Below are 14,749 nucleotides of genomic sequence, written 5' to 3'. Positions count from 1 at the left end.
ACAAATCTAAAATCTGTAACACATACCAGAATTTGGAAAAACAGAAAGAAGATCAAGCCCACTGAATGCACAGTGTCCCCTTAAGGAAATTATTCCCCTCTAGTATCCGAGGTTTGATTTGGAATATGTCCTCCCAGGATAGAATGATCTCAATCACCAGTGTATTGATACCCAAAACGATGGTGTCAGCGAGCCACTCAACGGCAGTAAAGTACACTTAGAATACTAGATTTAGTAGTAGAAGAAGTCCAGAAAAATTCTATATTTAAAATGAGAGGAAATTTCTCAATTTATAGAAAACAAAGGGTAGTGTGAAAAGGTTCTTATTGTGCCTTACCGGAAAGGTCACAAACCTTTGGAAAAGTCACAATCTTTCGGAAAGGTCACCACCTTTCATAAAAGTCACAACTTTTCATAAAAGTCGCAACTTTTCATAAAAGTCACAACTCTTCATAAAAGTCACAACTCTTCATTAAAGTCGCAACTCTTTATAAAAGTCGCAACTCTTCATTTTTCATTCACACCTTTTAAAACCCAACAATACCTCCAATGAAAACTTTTTAAAACACTCATTTGGAACTTCTTTTTTAAAAGCATGCATATTGAACAATTGCATAGCTTCAGGATCAAGTAGTGTAGGCCTGCGTATCTTGCATTACCCTTCTCTATCAAATGTCTATTTCTAGTTGTTACAATAACTCTGCTGCCATTACCAAACCAACCAACATCACCTGCTAAATACTCCAAATGATCACCATGATCTATGTCATCGAGCACAATTAGCACTTTCATAGAACAAAGTCTACTCGAAATCATGCACTTCCCATCATACTTATTATTGACGTAATTATTTTTTTCTCTTAACAGTTCAGAGAGAAGGATATTTTGTAAAGAATGCAGTTGATTCTTTCTTGCATTTTCTTTAATATCCGCTAGAAAACAAGCAACTTTAAATTGATAAGATAGAGTATCAAAGATGGCTTTTGCTATTGTTGTTTTTCAGACTCAACCTATTCCCCAGATCCCTACAATCCGAACATCATTGGTTTCTATTTGAAGTCGAGATTTTAGTTCCTCTAAATGATCATTTATTCCCACAACATCTTGTAGAGAAGATAAAGAATGAGTACTTTTGCCAATTTTGGAAGAGATGTGGTTGACGATCTGCTGAATTTTCTCTGATTCAATCCTACATAAATAATAAGATTGATTGTAGACAATGTGAGGAAGTCAATTATTAGTAAGTAATTTATATTTTTAATGTTCAGGAGCGTATTGAATAGGAAACATTATAGTTTAGGGTAATATCAATAAATTGTTAATTTTTTTCATTAAATTGCACTTATGTGTTTTCAACGCACCCGTCCCGGATATCATATCCTTTTAGATTCGTGGCAGCAGTTAGGGCAATTCTCCATCCTTGCACCTTCTGCATCCCCTCAACATCATCTTTATACCTCAATTCATGTTTGGCAAATGTTTCTACAAAGCTCTCACTTTGGTATCGAACATGTAATGGATCCACATCGTAGAAGATCGGGATAACTGTTTGTCCATTTTCTTCCTCCTTGAATTCCATGATCTTTACTAATTCATTCAAGCACCACCTCGATGTAGCATAATTCTTTGAGAAAACGATGAGTGCAACTTGAGACTCTTCGATAACTTTCAAGAGTTCTTCTGGGATGGAATCGCCTTGCTCTAGCCTTATATCATCTTGAAAGGTGAATATTCCCCTGTTTTTCAAACCTTCGTACAAGTGACTTGTAAATGTTTTACAGGTATCTTCACCTCTAAAACTTAGAAAGACATTGTACTTCCATCGAGGACAGTATCGTGAATTACTTGCGGAAGAAAAAGAAGAAGAGAATGCCATGTATTCGGTTCATTGTCTAACAAGAAAAAATTAAGTGTATGGTGTTTTATTAGGAAAATACATTTGGACTGGTTTAAGAATCGACACTTAATTTTTAAGAAAAATAAAGAAAACTATTATTTTCAAAAGACTAAAACAGTAAATCTATTGAAAACTATTAAGGGGGTTCGAGGTTCCTATTAATATTCTAGGAAGGTTTTTAAAGCACCTAGAATATCCGCTAATGCGGTTATCCGACAATTAATCCTTTGGCTAAAACAATTTTAACTTAGCTTGACTTTGCAAAATTGAACTATTTAGTTAGTTAGGACCGTTTTAATGGAGGAAAAGAAAAATATTAAAATATTAGCTAAGAGAAATATTTTATAAAATTATTTATTTATTTATTTTTAAGTCAAGTGAAGACGAGACTGATTTAGTTAAATTGTTAAATCCAAATAGGTGTCTCTCGGGGATTTGAATTATTGGCCTTAAGATAATATTAACATATAAAACACGTAATAATCAAATAAATGGGATAGGGAAAGAAGGTTTGGGCCCAAGCCTAGATCTGTCCGCCTGGGCCAGTACTTGGACCCATTTTTGTTTTGGGCCTTTGGCCCATTTGAGTCATCTGCACCTGTCCTAGTATAATATATATAAGACATTTCTTTGGGCCTTAGGCCCATTTTTTCACCTGTCCTAAGCACTAACAAAATAATAAACTTAAGCAGGCTTAGGCCCAAAATAACAAAATACAAATTTTTGAATTAAGAGTGAGCCTTTGGCCCAATTTTTTTAATTTTCTCGATCTTTTGCTTCTTTCAGCTTCGGGACTTGTTCGTCGACTTTTATAGCTGGCCGATTGACTCGAAAATAAGGAACTTGAGCCTTTATGGCTCTCCCGAAATGCAAAGGGGAGGTGATATGAGTTCATAATGAACTCGGACAAATTTCACATGCAAACAAAATAAATAAATTGTAAGTAATATCCTCACGATTTAATATAAGAACATAGTAAAAAAAATAACGAAATAAGTGTCACGCCTAAATGTCACTACAAGCACGAGACAATTTTTTGATTAGCAATTAATAATGGCAAAAACCAAGTAAAGCATGCATATGAGGAAAAGGAGAAAAAAAAAAAAAAGTCCACAGGAATATATCAATGCATTAAATGCAATGATCAGCCGACAACAACAATTTATAATAAACCAATTTAGAATAGCAATTGTAAGGCAGCAAAGAATAAGCAGACTTAGGGAAAAAAAGGTTAGGAATTCCTATCAAGGTTCACAATAGGACAATACAATAACTTATTCCGATACTAAAATTGATTCCGAGCTTCATTTAATAAGAAGACCACACTAATGAGGCACGAACTTAAGGCAACAAATTTATAGGCAACGAAGCTAAAGCTGAAATCTGTAAAGAACAATGAAACAAGATCCCACACCTTATGAAACTTATCTATCTAAAATGAGGTTGACCCGAGTACGATTTTCGCTAACAGAAGATCTCATCCAACCATTATACTAGGACTAAGACCAAAATAAGTAAACAAGTACCTAGATAAAAATGCCCAGATCAAAAACAGAGATGCTAAGACCCTACACTATGCTGAAACAGCAGGAATGTACAAGGTAAAGAACAAAAACAAAAATCATACAGAGAAGAAAGAATGTTGCCGAGTCGAGTTGAAATGTGACATTTTCGGCTGGAAATCAGATTGTTTGGAGACAAAGCTTGGTGTAAACATATTACATTATGCAGTAAGACAACAAAGACATTCAAAAGATGGGAAAAACTAAGCGATTAAAACAAGCACGCGACTATACCATATATATCAACCACATAAATTGACCCCTTTAAAAAAAAAACTAACCTATAAAAGAGTAATTTTTAGCAGTGATGACCTTAAATATAGCATAACTGGTGCTGAACATGGACGAAACAACACAGATTTGATAACACTCAAGAACTAGTTTCAAGAAATGGGACGTCAAAACGTATTCGAGCAAAAAAAAGGCAGAAACAACCATACTAGATAGAATTTGGCAGAGCCTTAAAACAATATTACGACTAACCCATGAAAGCGATTAAGAACATGTACTTCATGTCAAAGCAACATCAATCCAACAATAACTAATCAGCGAATGACCAATACAATGGTGATTTTCCAACATCAACAGAAACAAATATCAAAAGAGACGAGGAGAAAATTATCGGAGTAAACGGGCTACCTTTCTCAGGGCAGCGAAACAGGACGAAAGAGCTAGAAAGCCGCGACTTCACACCAAGGGAGAGTTTCGGGAGCCTCAGAATAAAGAAAATCCGAATCGACTTCAAACGTGGACCCCTTCGAGAACTTCCCACTAGAAAACCGTATTCGATCTATGGAATATGAAGCTTTAGTTTTCTTTCGTTTTCTCCCTAATTTTTTTTTTTTTGATATTCTCTCCCGCCAGCTCTCTCTCAATATTTTCTCCAACTATTTTCTCTAACACTAAATTTCTAACTAAAAAAAAGACTGCCCTCTTTTTCTTAAGCTACTCCCTATTTTTCAGCTTCTAAAAAATTTCTAACTCTCTCCAAAAAATCCCCTCTATCAGTGAATAAAAGGGAATACATATAGGGATTTTTAGGGCTGATTCGGGGGGAAATTTTTGGGTAAGAGGGGACCTATTCGAAATTCAAAACTCTCAAAAACTTTCACCATTTAGGTGAGACACCTTTTCCCTGCAGATTCAACCCATTCCGGAAGTGGAAATGGTGAGATAGATGGCTGGGATCGACTGATTGTACCCGCTGTTCGACGTGGCCTCATCTCGAGGCTGTAAGGACGGATTTCGCGGCTGTTGCAGGTGCCTTTTTGCTGCTGGAACAGTACTATCATACTAGTTGAAGAGGAATACGCGTCCTCCGCTTTGGAGCCGTTGGAATTTCTGCTTTTCCGTGCATTTTCACGCTGTTGCGTGCTTTTCCGTTTGTTCACTGTGAAAGTCGCTTTCTGGGTCTCTTTGCTGAAGAAGAAAAGGGTTGGGTCGGGTATTGGTGTTGTACTATCATTATTGTATTGGGTTTGGGATGGGTTTCTGATTTGGTGTTGTTATTGAATGGGTTGGGCTTTGGGAATTGGGTCGTTGGTTGCTGAAAAATTAGGAGTAGAGGGCCCAAATTCTTGGTCTTAAAATGGGCTTGAGGAATTGGCTTAGGAAAATAGCCATATGAACGTGGTTATGGCCAAATGGAAATTATGAAGCTAGCCGAATTGACTTTAATTGGTTGTTCGACCAAAAACTAAATAAGACGAATTAGTATAAATTAAATAAAGAGCTTCTTAACTTCAACGAAATAAAATCGCAAACTAATTAATCTAAAATTATAATCACAACTTAAACACGCTTCTCGAATTAACGAAATAAAATAATATATATATATATATATTATTTTATTTTATTTTTAAAAAAAACTAATTATCTTAAATCGTTTAAAATTGGAGAAGCTCGATGATTAATCTATATTGTGGAGGTCCAAAATTGGGTGTCAACATATATATGGATGAGATCAACTGATGAAAAAAATTATATAGAGCAAAAAAGAAATAAACAAGTACCAATTCAAGCATGAAAGCTTCCATGAATATTTGCTCTACTCCAATACTAATAAGAAAATTTATGGTTATGGACCACTATTCATCTGCACAAAGAAAAATTGGACCATATTACTATTATAAGCAAACAACGCAAATCTAATTAGTTTTGGGGGTCTAATTATGTGTATTTATTTTAATTTTCGAAATTACCTTCTATACCATATTTACTCATGCGGATTAAATAAAGTGTAATTTATTCTAAATACACTGTAGTCAAGTGTGATTTACATGTATTTGAGATATACCGATGTATTTGAGTAAGGCATGTGTGGAGCCACGCCTTAATTCCTTGCATTTATATTTGATTGTGAATGGAGTTGACGAATTCCAACATAAATTGAGAAAAGGTCACCAAACTCTAGCTTAAGTAATAAATGGAGTTAAATACATTTGGGATGTGTTTAGAAGAGTAAATATACACGTATATTGTACGTATTTCAATTTAACATTTCGACGAAAGTGCATACTCTTTAATATTTCTTTTGTTCCTTTTTATTTGTCACAGTTTTTTTTTTTTAAGTTAAACAATATGAACTTTGATTAATATTTTAAAATGTATTTTTTCATCGTATTGTTATGTAAAAAGGTACAATTTAGATTATATTTTTATATTTTTTGAATATCGAAATTTTTATTTTAAAACATCTAATTAATATAATCTAATTTAGCTTTGAAAATAAATCAAATTAATTCTCAAAAAAACACAACATAACAACTAAAAATGAACGGAGGAAGTAATAAGAGTGATAAGTGTCGGTAGCTATTTAGTTCTTTCTCATTTATGGTAATGGACCCACTATCCATCTGCACAAAGAAAAGTTGGACCTTATTACTATTACGAGCAAACAACACAAATCCCACTAGTTTAGGGCTAATTACGTGTTTTAATTTTAAATTTTGGAAATACCTTTTTTATTATATATATTTACTTCACCAGATAAGATACACCGACTCTCTTTCTCACTCTCTATGTAACTGTATTTTAGAATGTATCTGATGTGTGTATATATAAATATAGTATCAAAAGATACATGTTGACTTTCTCGCTCGCCTCTTTCCCTATACATCTGTTAGTATTTATGGTAAAATGTTTGTGTAAATAGATAGTTTTCTTACTATTGTTGATGGATTGGTATCTTCCATCACAATGAATAGATAAAGTCAAGTTGTGTTGTCGGTGACAAAGAAATTACCCTTCTTTTTTCTTTGCACCTTTCATCCACTTGTATAGTGGTCCATTCTGTGCATATTATTACACTGGAATTTTTAAATTAACTCTAGTCTTCATACTTTGTCGGTTACAAAGAAATTGCTTGGAAATAATCTTACGATTTCAAACAAACAAGATCCACAATTTGTTAGGTAAAGTTTCATAACATTGGAGTTTTGAAGTCTAGTCTTCATACTTTGTCGATCGGTCACAAAGAAATTACTAGATATAACCTTACATTACAATTTCAAATAAACAAGGCCCACAATTTGTTAGGTAAAAACTTCATTTTATACCATTTTATTTAGATTATTATTTATAAATTCAGTCTATTTCGATTGAGAAATAATATTTTGTTCCAAATGTGAGTTTTAATGGATATCAATAAAGTCGATATGATATTTCAGTTCTACCTTCTGGATTAGATCCGAATCATAGGTTGCTTCTATTATGAATATGAATGGAAATTATGCTTCATCAATAGAATATTTGAGCTCTACACTTGCAAAATTTAGAAGATGGGGTCTACTCCATTGAATTGAATTATTGTTGTGGGGTCCACAGTAATATGAACACAATGGGACAGCTTAAAATATAAGTGGATGAAGCTGCAAAGAAACACTATACCATAGAAAAAATCTTCGTTGAATCCAAATATTGCAAGTTAACCTACTCGGTATCCTGCACCAACGTACATTGAGGCATGACTTAATTCAAATTCACGGAATTAAATTCTCACATTGAGAGTAAAACACTTTCTAATAAAGGCTACTCAATATTCAAGCTTAGAGATGTGCATTGTTTGGGTTAAAACCGAAAAATTAAATTTTGGTTATTTTTTATTTGTTTTAAGATGAAGAATTAAAAATTTTGAAATATAATTGCAGGCATGAGTAGGTGTTGGATGTATGGTAGGATCATGTCGAAAATGTGAGAATTGTAGCGTTGATCTCGAGAATTACTGTCCTCGTCAGATTCCTACATACAACGGCTATAGCTTATCTGAAAGTTTAATCTATTTGAGAGAGCACCCTTTATTTAATTAATCGTGTTTTCAACACACCCTTGCCTGATTCTTTTCACGAGTCAAACACGTGATTTATTTATTTTTGATAATGGTGGTGTTGAGGTTTTTGAACTCACGACCTCCGCCTACTCTGGTTCCGTGTTGAAGTGTGTGACAATCTTATCTAAAACTTAAGTTGTTATGCCAGTTTAACAATTTAAACACGAGAATGGGGGCTAACTTTTTGTTTATTTGTTTTGTTTATATACGAACAAGCTGCAATGAACACATTGGATGGGATTATCGACACTGTTTCGGCAGTTCACCCTAATCTTCCATTGCTTATGTTAATGAAATCTCATGGGAAGCTTGTTATGGTTGGTGCACCAGAAAAACCAGTGGAGTTGCCTGTGTTTACTCTACTTATGGGTAAGTATATGTAGTTTTCAAATAAAAAGTTCAGACGAACCAGAAAGTTTGTATATATAATAATGTGGAAAACAGGAAGGAAGGTAGTGGCTGGAAGTTGCATAGGAGGGATGAAAGAGACTCAAGAAATGTTGGATTTTGCGGCAAAGCATAACATAACACCAGATATTGAAGTTGTGTCAATGGACTATGTGAACACAGCGCTGGAGCGTCTTCTGAAATCGGATGTGAATTATGGTTTCGTGCTCGACATTGGCAATACATTGAACAAGAAATGAGAATATTAATAGGACCGGGGATTTCCATCCAATATATGGTCTAGCAGTGTTTCTTTGTTTAGATTACATTAATTTCAGAGATGATTAATTAATAAAATGTGTTTGTTGCACTTATAAAATAGAAAAACAATGTCACATTTTACAGTAGATATCAATAGAGACTACGCTTCATTACCAATATATACCTATATTTAATCTATAATCCGGGGCTTGTGGGAAAGAGCGGCAAGAGTGACACTTGTACTTGTGACCTTTGTTTCTTAGAAGGGGAGAAACCGGCCTCTTCATCACGTTCATATAAGCCCTTCCTTATCCCAATGTGAAGCTCAGTTTCATCTTTATACAACAAACGAACTCCATATATAACTAACTTTCCAAAATTTATTTCTCCAAAATCATTTCTCCGATGGGAATATAACTTCATGCACCTATAGTCATTTGGTGTTTTTCCATTTGCATTAGATGCATCCCATAAGCTACCAAGAGGTATCAAGAAAAAATTAATATCGCATCCATCAAAATATTTTGAATGGTTGGATAAGGAAAGTTTTCGGGTCATCGACGACATCCCATCATCACATAAGGGAATCAAATGAGCTATGATGTCATCAATTAATATGCCATAGTAACATATAGCAAATCCCAAGAACTTATCCGATACATACCAATTTTCAGGCAGACTGATTGATACACGTGAACCTTTTGTCTGATGGTGAAACCAACTTGGGATATATTCCCCACTCCGGAGATGCGAACTCATAAACACTCTTAGTGACAAGGAATCTGAAACAGAGATGTCATGCTGCAATGATGAGATATTCTGAAACAATGAATTACAAAATGAACCATTTCTCCAATCTGCAAATATTCTATCTAATTGCTGTGGAAATTCTGGCAGCTGTGTAAGCTTCTTGCAATTTGATAAGTTCAAGGATCGAAGAGCACTAAGTTGGGCTATGCTACGAGGCAAATACTCAAAATGATTTCCCTTGAGATTCAACTCTTTCAAAGAGGATAAGGATCCAATGTCATCCGGAAGTCCTCCATCTTTTAAAATGCAGTAACTGAGATTCAACTCTTTCAAAGAGGATAAGGATCCAATGTCTTCCGGAAGTCCTCCATCTTTTAAATTGCAGTAACTGAGATTCAGTTTTTCCAATGAGTGTAACCCTTCGTTCACCTGAGGGAACACAAAGTACACTCCCGCTACTCGTTTTGCAAAAGTCAATAATTTAAGCTTGTTCAACCGGACGATGGAAGACGGAGGTCGTGAGATTAGAGTATAGCTGGCATCAAGCTCCTCCAAGTTTTCTAAATCACCAATCTCTTCTGGCAAGCTTTCAAGTTTTGCGCAGTTCGACACATCTAGCTTCACCAAAACTTTCAACTTACAAATGCTGCTTGGAAGAGATACAAGGTTTTTCATGTCACACAAATCTAGCTCTGTAAGACGACGTTGGAGATCAAAGATAGATAATGGCAGTTCCCTTATCCCAGAGAATCGCATCTTAATCTCTAACTCCGGCTTGATTATTCCAAGGACTTCTGGAAATTTCTCTAAACTAGAGCAACCATCTAGCTTCAGAGATTTAAGAGATTCCATATTAACATATGGAAACCTTGCAAGGCTTCTACACTCAGACAATTTTAACTCAATGAGTTTTCTGGAACATCTTAGGGAATTGTGAACCTTTTCAAGACTCGTACATTCCCTTAGGTCCAAATACTCCAAATTTGGCATCCCCGTGAAATTTGGTGTTCTCTTCAGGCTTTCAGAGCCACTTAGATCTAGCCTTCGTAGAGACAGATATTGCTGTTATTCAAAACACAGAAAAAATGATGAAAAATGAGTAAAGTAGTAAACAACATTTTTAAGATTATAACTCTGTGAAATTAGAAATTGTTTATTTTACTTCATATGGAAATTACATGCTCTGGCACTAGATAAAAATGTTACTCCCTCCGTCCCATTTTATATGATGTACTTTGATTTGACACAAACTTTAAGAAAAATGGAAAGACTTTTAAAACTTGTGGTCCAAAATGAATGATAGAAATTTGTGTGGTTATAAATCATTTCATTAAGGGTAAAAAAGACATTTTATAGGCAAATTGTTACTTAAAATAGAAATGTGTCATTCTTTTTGGGACTGACTAAAAAGGAAAGTAAGTCATATAAATTGGGACAGAGGGAGTATTATAAATTGGGAAAAGGCTCAAATATGTTTTTTTTTAAAAAGACTTATCTGTGTCATTTTCATTTAAGAAAAAACTCATCCATGCCATTATATTACGGGTTAACGGAGAGTTCATACAGTTTTGCAAAACCATTTTGTTCACATGGTGAGCGATTATTCAGCAATGTCATTAATTACATTTTTTTTTTAAAAACAGCCAAATTTCTAAAACCGGTTTTAATTTTTTTAAAAACACCCAATTATAAACTCACACGAAAATTTTCTCAAATAGTCATAACTTTTAAATTTTTCTTTGTCTGGTATTTAAAATTTTCTCAAATAAACGAAAAATTTTAAAATTTTATTTATTCCTTTAATTTTCTCCGCCTTTTCTTTACTTGATTTCAAATATCTTGTATTTTAAATATGTTAATTTCAGACAAATACAAAAATAAAAGTGAATGAAATCAAATAAGACATAAGAAAAATTTAAACGTAAAAAATAAAGGACACTTTTTAAAAAATATATTAGCATTATTTTTTTAAAAAAAATAAACATAATTTTTTTGGGTGGGTTTATAATTTGGGTGGTTTTTTTAAAAATTCAAATGGTGTCTGAAATTTGGCTGTTTTTTTTTTAAAAAATAAATTAATTAATGACGTGGCTGAATCATTGTTACCATGTAGACAAAATAGTTTTGCAAAAAGATTTCATTTTTTTTTTTGCAAAAATTAATGATGTGGCTGTTTTCTTTTTTATCGTTTTTTTAATCAATTTTTTAGCAAAAAACCTTGGCTAGAAAACAATGGCCGAACAGAAAAGTCGTGCCAAAATAATAGAGTTCCAACGACATATCTTTTTGTTTCTTCTTTAGATGCGATGACTATTCATTTTAAGTGTGTACATTCTCTTTTTGGCAAAATATGTATAAAACTCCTTTTGCTTTCAGTAAAATGATTTTTTGAAGCCCAAGTAATGGAGTTTATCTCTGCATTTAATAAAACGTACCAAGTTTAGAAGAGTTTTTAGTATCATACCAAAAATACAAAAGTAATGTTAAATTAATTTAGAATGATATAAAAAATCGTTGCCAAAGAGAAAACAAAGTGTTAAATTTTTGTACTAGCTTTATTTTGCTCCGTTAATTATCTTCTCTACAATAGAAAAGAGCATCAATATAGGGTATTTACATGGTCCATTGGGTATAATTCTAAGGAAAAATCGACGTTAACTATATATGGTTTGGATTTCTTTACCAGACTTATCTCCTGATTTGTTTGCAAAGAAGTCTATGTTGTCTATAACATCGACAGTTGGGAAACCAATAGCCATAGATAAAACTACTCAAATCAAGTCAAGACCTAGCAAGGCTAAGGTCAAGGTTATACTTGATCTAATGGAAAAACTTTCAAATCATATAAGATTGCAGTTTGTGGATGGAAAATTTGATAAGTTGATCGAGGTTTTTTAGGAGGTATACTTGATATAATGGAGAAGCTTCCAAATTGTATAAGGTTGCAGTTTGTGGATGGAAAATCTGGTAAGTTGATCGAGGTTTTTCAGGAGATTGTATATGATAATCTACCTTTGTATTGCAATTATTGTAGCACCAAGTTCATGATGAAGGTAGTTGTCATTTGATCTCGAAAAAGAAATCAAAATGACAAATAAATTGATGATACTATTAAAGTTGCTTTAATAGGTACTAGCGATAGTGAAAATATCAAGGTGATGTAAGAGAAATACTAAATGAAAAAAATAATAATCATAGATGTCGATCAAAGTAAAGTTATTGCTTTAGATCAACAATTGGTTGCTGCCACTTCTGGGAAAATTGTGCAGACTCAATGAATGTTGATACAGGTAATATTGGTCTTCAAACAACTACTGGAAACAAATATATTTTAGAAGTTTCAAATGATCAAGAGCTAGCTCTAAGTCCAAAATCTGTAGAGATATTACAACAACAAAAAAGTGTGGATGCTAAAGGTGATTGCAATAACCAACAAGTTGCTATTAATGATGTTCAATCAAAAGAATTTGGGCTGAATTTGATGTCTAATGCAACTAAAAACGCAAAGGGAACTCCAAAAAATGGATTGATGCGTCGCGAGTTGATTCGGGACAAAAACTAATGGATACAACTGATGTTGAAAATTCCGGGCATCATGCTTTGCAAGTTAAAAACGAGAATGCAACTAAAAACTGGACACTAGTTGCACACAAAAAAATCAACTAGTAGCCGGACCCTTTCCATGACTAGTCAAAAAAATTCTCCATATAATGGAAAAGGTGCAATTGGGAATTTTCAGGATAGTGAGAAGAGGCAAGATATTTGTAATGCCTCGAGAGACTTGTTATGTTCGAACAACTTTGATGCTTTAGTGAAGGCTACTGGAAAAGATGGCAATATTATGGCCTCTAATCCTGAGGTAGCTAAGATTATTCAAGAAAATCGGGAATGTCATGCTACTCAATTCCAATCCAGTGATTAAGTCATTCATGGTCACATTGAACACCTCGACTAAGATCTCTACCCAACTTTGAAGTAGCTTGGTAAATCTGGACAACTAATAAGGTAAACAAAAAATGAAAACGATTTGGTCCAAGAAGAGAAGGTTTCACCACCTGCTATCAATAGTAAATTAAGCCAAAAAGCTTCTGTATTTGTGCCTAAATGTGTGATTGCAAAGAAGATGTAACACCCCAGAAAATTTTTCGAACTAAGACTCGAACCGTTCTTCATAGTGAGTGAGAATTTACCAAGGAATTAAAATTTTCTTAAGTGTTAAGGTCACTAGATGTAGCACCTTGAGTTCCAAAAAGAATTAAATTGGAAATAGCAAAATCTGAAATTTTGCAAGTTAAGCTAAGTATGAGTTTTGGGTCGACTTCAAAAGACCATAACTTCTAGATCAAGATGATTTAGGTGTGATACCAGATACTGTTGGGAAGATCTTTGAATTATCTTTCCAACGCCACCGAGTTTAATCAGTTTCGAGTTCGTATGAGGGAGATATGTCCATTCGAAGTTGGGCTGTCTAGATAAGGAAAGTCAAAACCGGATTTTAGAGGGGTATTTTGGTCTTTTCCTTACCCAATCAGATTTAATTCGTTTTTAGTAAGGTTTTAAGGGTCTAATCCTATTAGGTTCAATTTTATAATCCTAAAATTAGCCTAGGGTTTTAGTTGAGAGAAAAGAAGAGAAGAGAAGAAGAGAGAAGAGGCGAAACAGAAAGGATCGAAGCGTTCGTCGAAATTCTTGAGAGTTGTTGCGGATTGTCGGCATGGGTTTGATCCCTAAGAGGTATGTAAGCTTCCATAGTGTTGGATTTGTTCACCCACACGCCAAACATATTATTTTCAGCGAAGTTTCATTCTCAAAAAGTTGAAGGGTTTAAGTTCTTGATAGGTGTTCTTGAAGTTCATTCTAAATCTTCTTTTGTTGGGGTTTGGATGATTTCTTGAGATGAAAGTGATTGTTTTGAGTGGATTAGTGTGTACTTAGGTTGGGTAATTGAATATAAGAAAATTTGAGAAAAGAAAGCGATTAAAAGCGATTTAGGATTAGAAAACGAGAGGCAAAATTCGTCGAACTTGGCCAGGGGAGAGGCTGACACGGCGCGCCCAAGGGGCTGGGGCGATGCCCCTGCAGTGCACCCATATGCAGCCTCTAAAGTTAGAGGTTGGAGCCCCATTCCCTGAACCCGCCAGGGCCGCCTGCCCCCACTCATTCTCCGTCGGTTGTCCCGTTTGAGCTCCTTTGAAGTGTATCTTCACCCCTTTTGATTCTAAACACTTCAAACTACCTCCAAACACTTAGAAATCATTCATTACATGATCATAACCTTGAATTCATAATTCAAATTCAAGGTAAAGTTAAGAGTTAAGACTTGAGAGTTCTTCCGATCATTTTGAGAGAGTCCCTTTGAGTCCTTCTAAGGAGTCTTTTACAATTTCTAATACTTGTTTCAAGACTCAAGTAAGTGAAAATGAGAGTGAGGAGAATGTATTCATGAATCTACACTATCACCTAGATCCTTCATATCATGAACCATAACTCTTGAATTCATAATTCACATTCAAGAGAGAGTGTTAAGAGTAGAAGTTCAAGAAAGCCTTTGAGTTCAATTGTGAA

The 14,749-nt window shown here is 34.2% G+C and overlaps 1 protein-coding gene and 2 pseudogenes across 1 annotated transcript; 1 reads left to right on the top strand and 2 right to left on the bottom strand.

Moving 5' to 3' along the window:
* The window catches only part of LOC102583638 (TMV resistance protein N-like), a 7,995-nt pseudogene extending 6,119 nt beyond the window's left edge, over positions 1 to 1,876 (bottom strand).
* Positions 1,877 to 3,433: 1,557 nt separating this feature from the next.
* On the top strand, positions 3,434 to 8,441 carry LOC102582985 (probable cinnamyl alcohol dehydrogenase 9). The gene is made up of 5 exons (XM_006352420.1): positions 3,434 to 3,491; positions 4,601 to 4,691; positions 4,743 to 4,903; positions 7,955 to 8,155; positions 8,231 to 8,441. The coding sequence occupies exons 1-5, from the start codon at positions 3,434 to 3,436 to the stop codon at positions 8,431 to 8,433; spliced, it is 714 nt and encodes a 237-aa protein (XP_006352482.1). The 3' UTR covers positions 8,434 to 8,441.
* Positions 8,442 to 8,453: 12 nt separating this feature from the next.
* The window catches only part of LOC102598961 (TMV resistance protein N-like), a 20,967-nt pseudogene continuing 14,671 nt past the window's right edge, over positions 8,454 to 14,749 (bottom strand).

Source organism: Solanum tuberosum, unplaced genomic scaffold, assembly GCF_000226075.1.
Source record: "Solanum tuberosum cultivar DM 1-3 516 R44 unplaced genomic scaffold, SolTub_3.0 scf00148, whole genome shotgun sequence".
NCBI lineage: Eukaryota > Viridiplantae > Streptophyta > Magnoliopsida > Solanales > Solanaceae > Solanum > Solanum tuberosum.
Note: the sequence above shows the minus strand (reverse complement) of the source record. Positions and strands in the feature narration are given on the sequence as shown.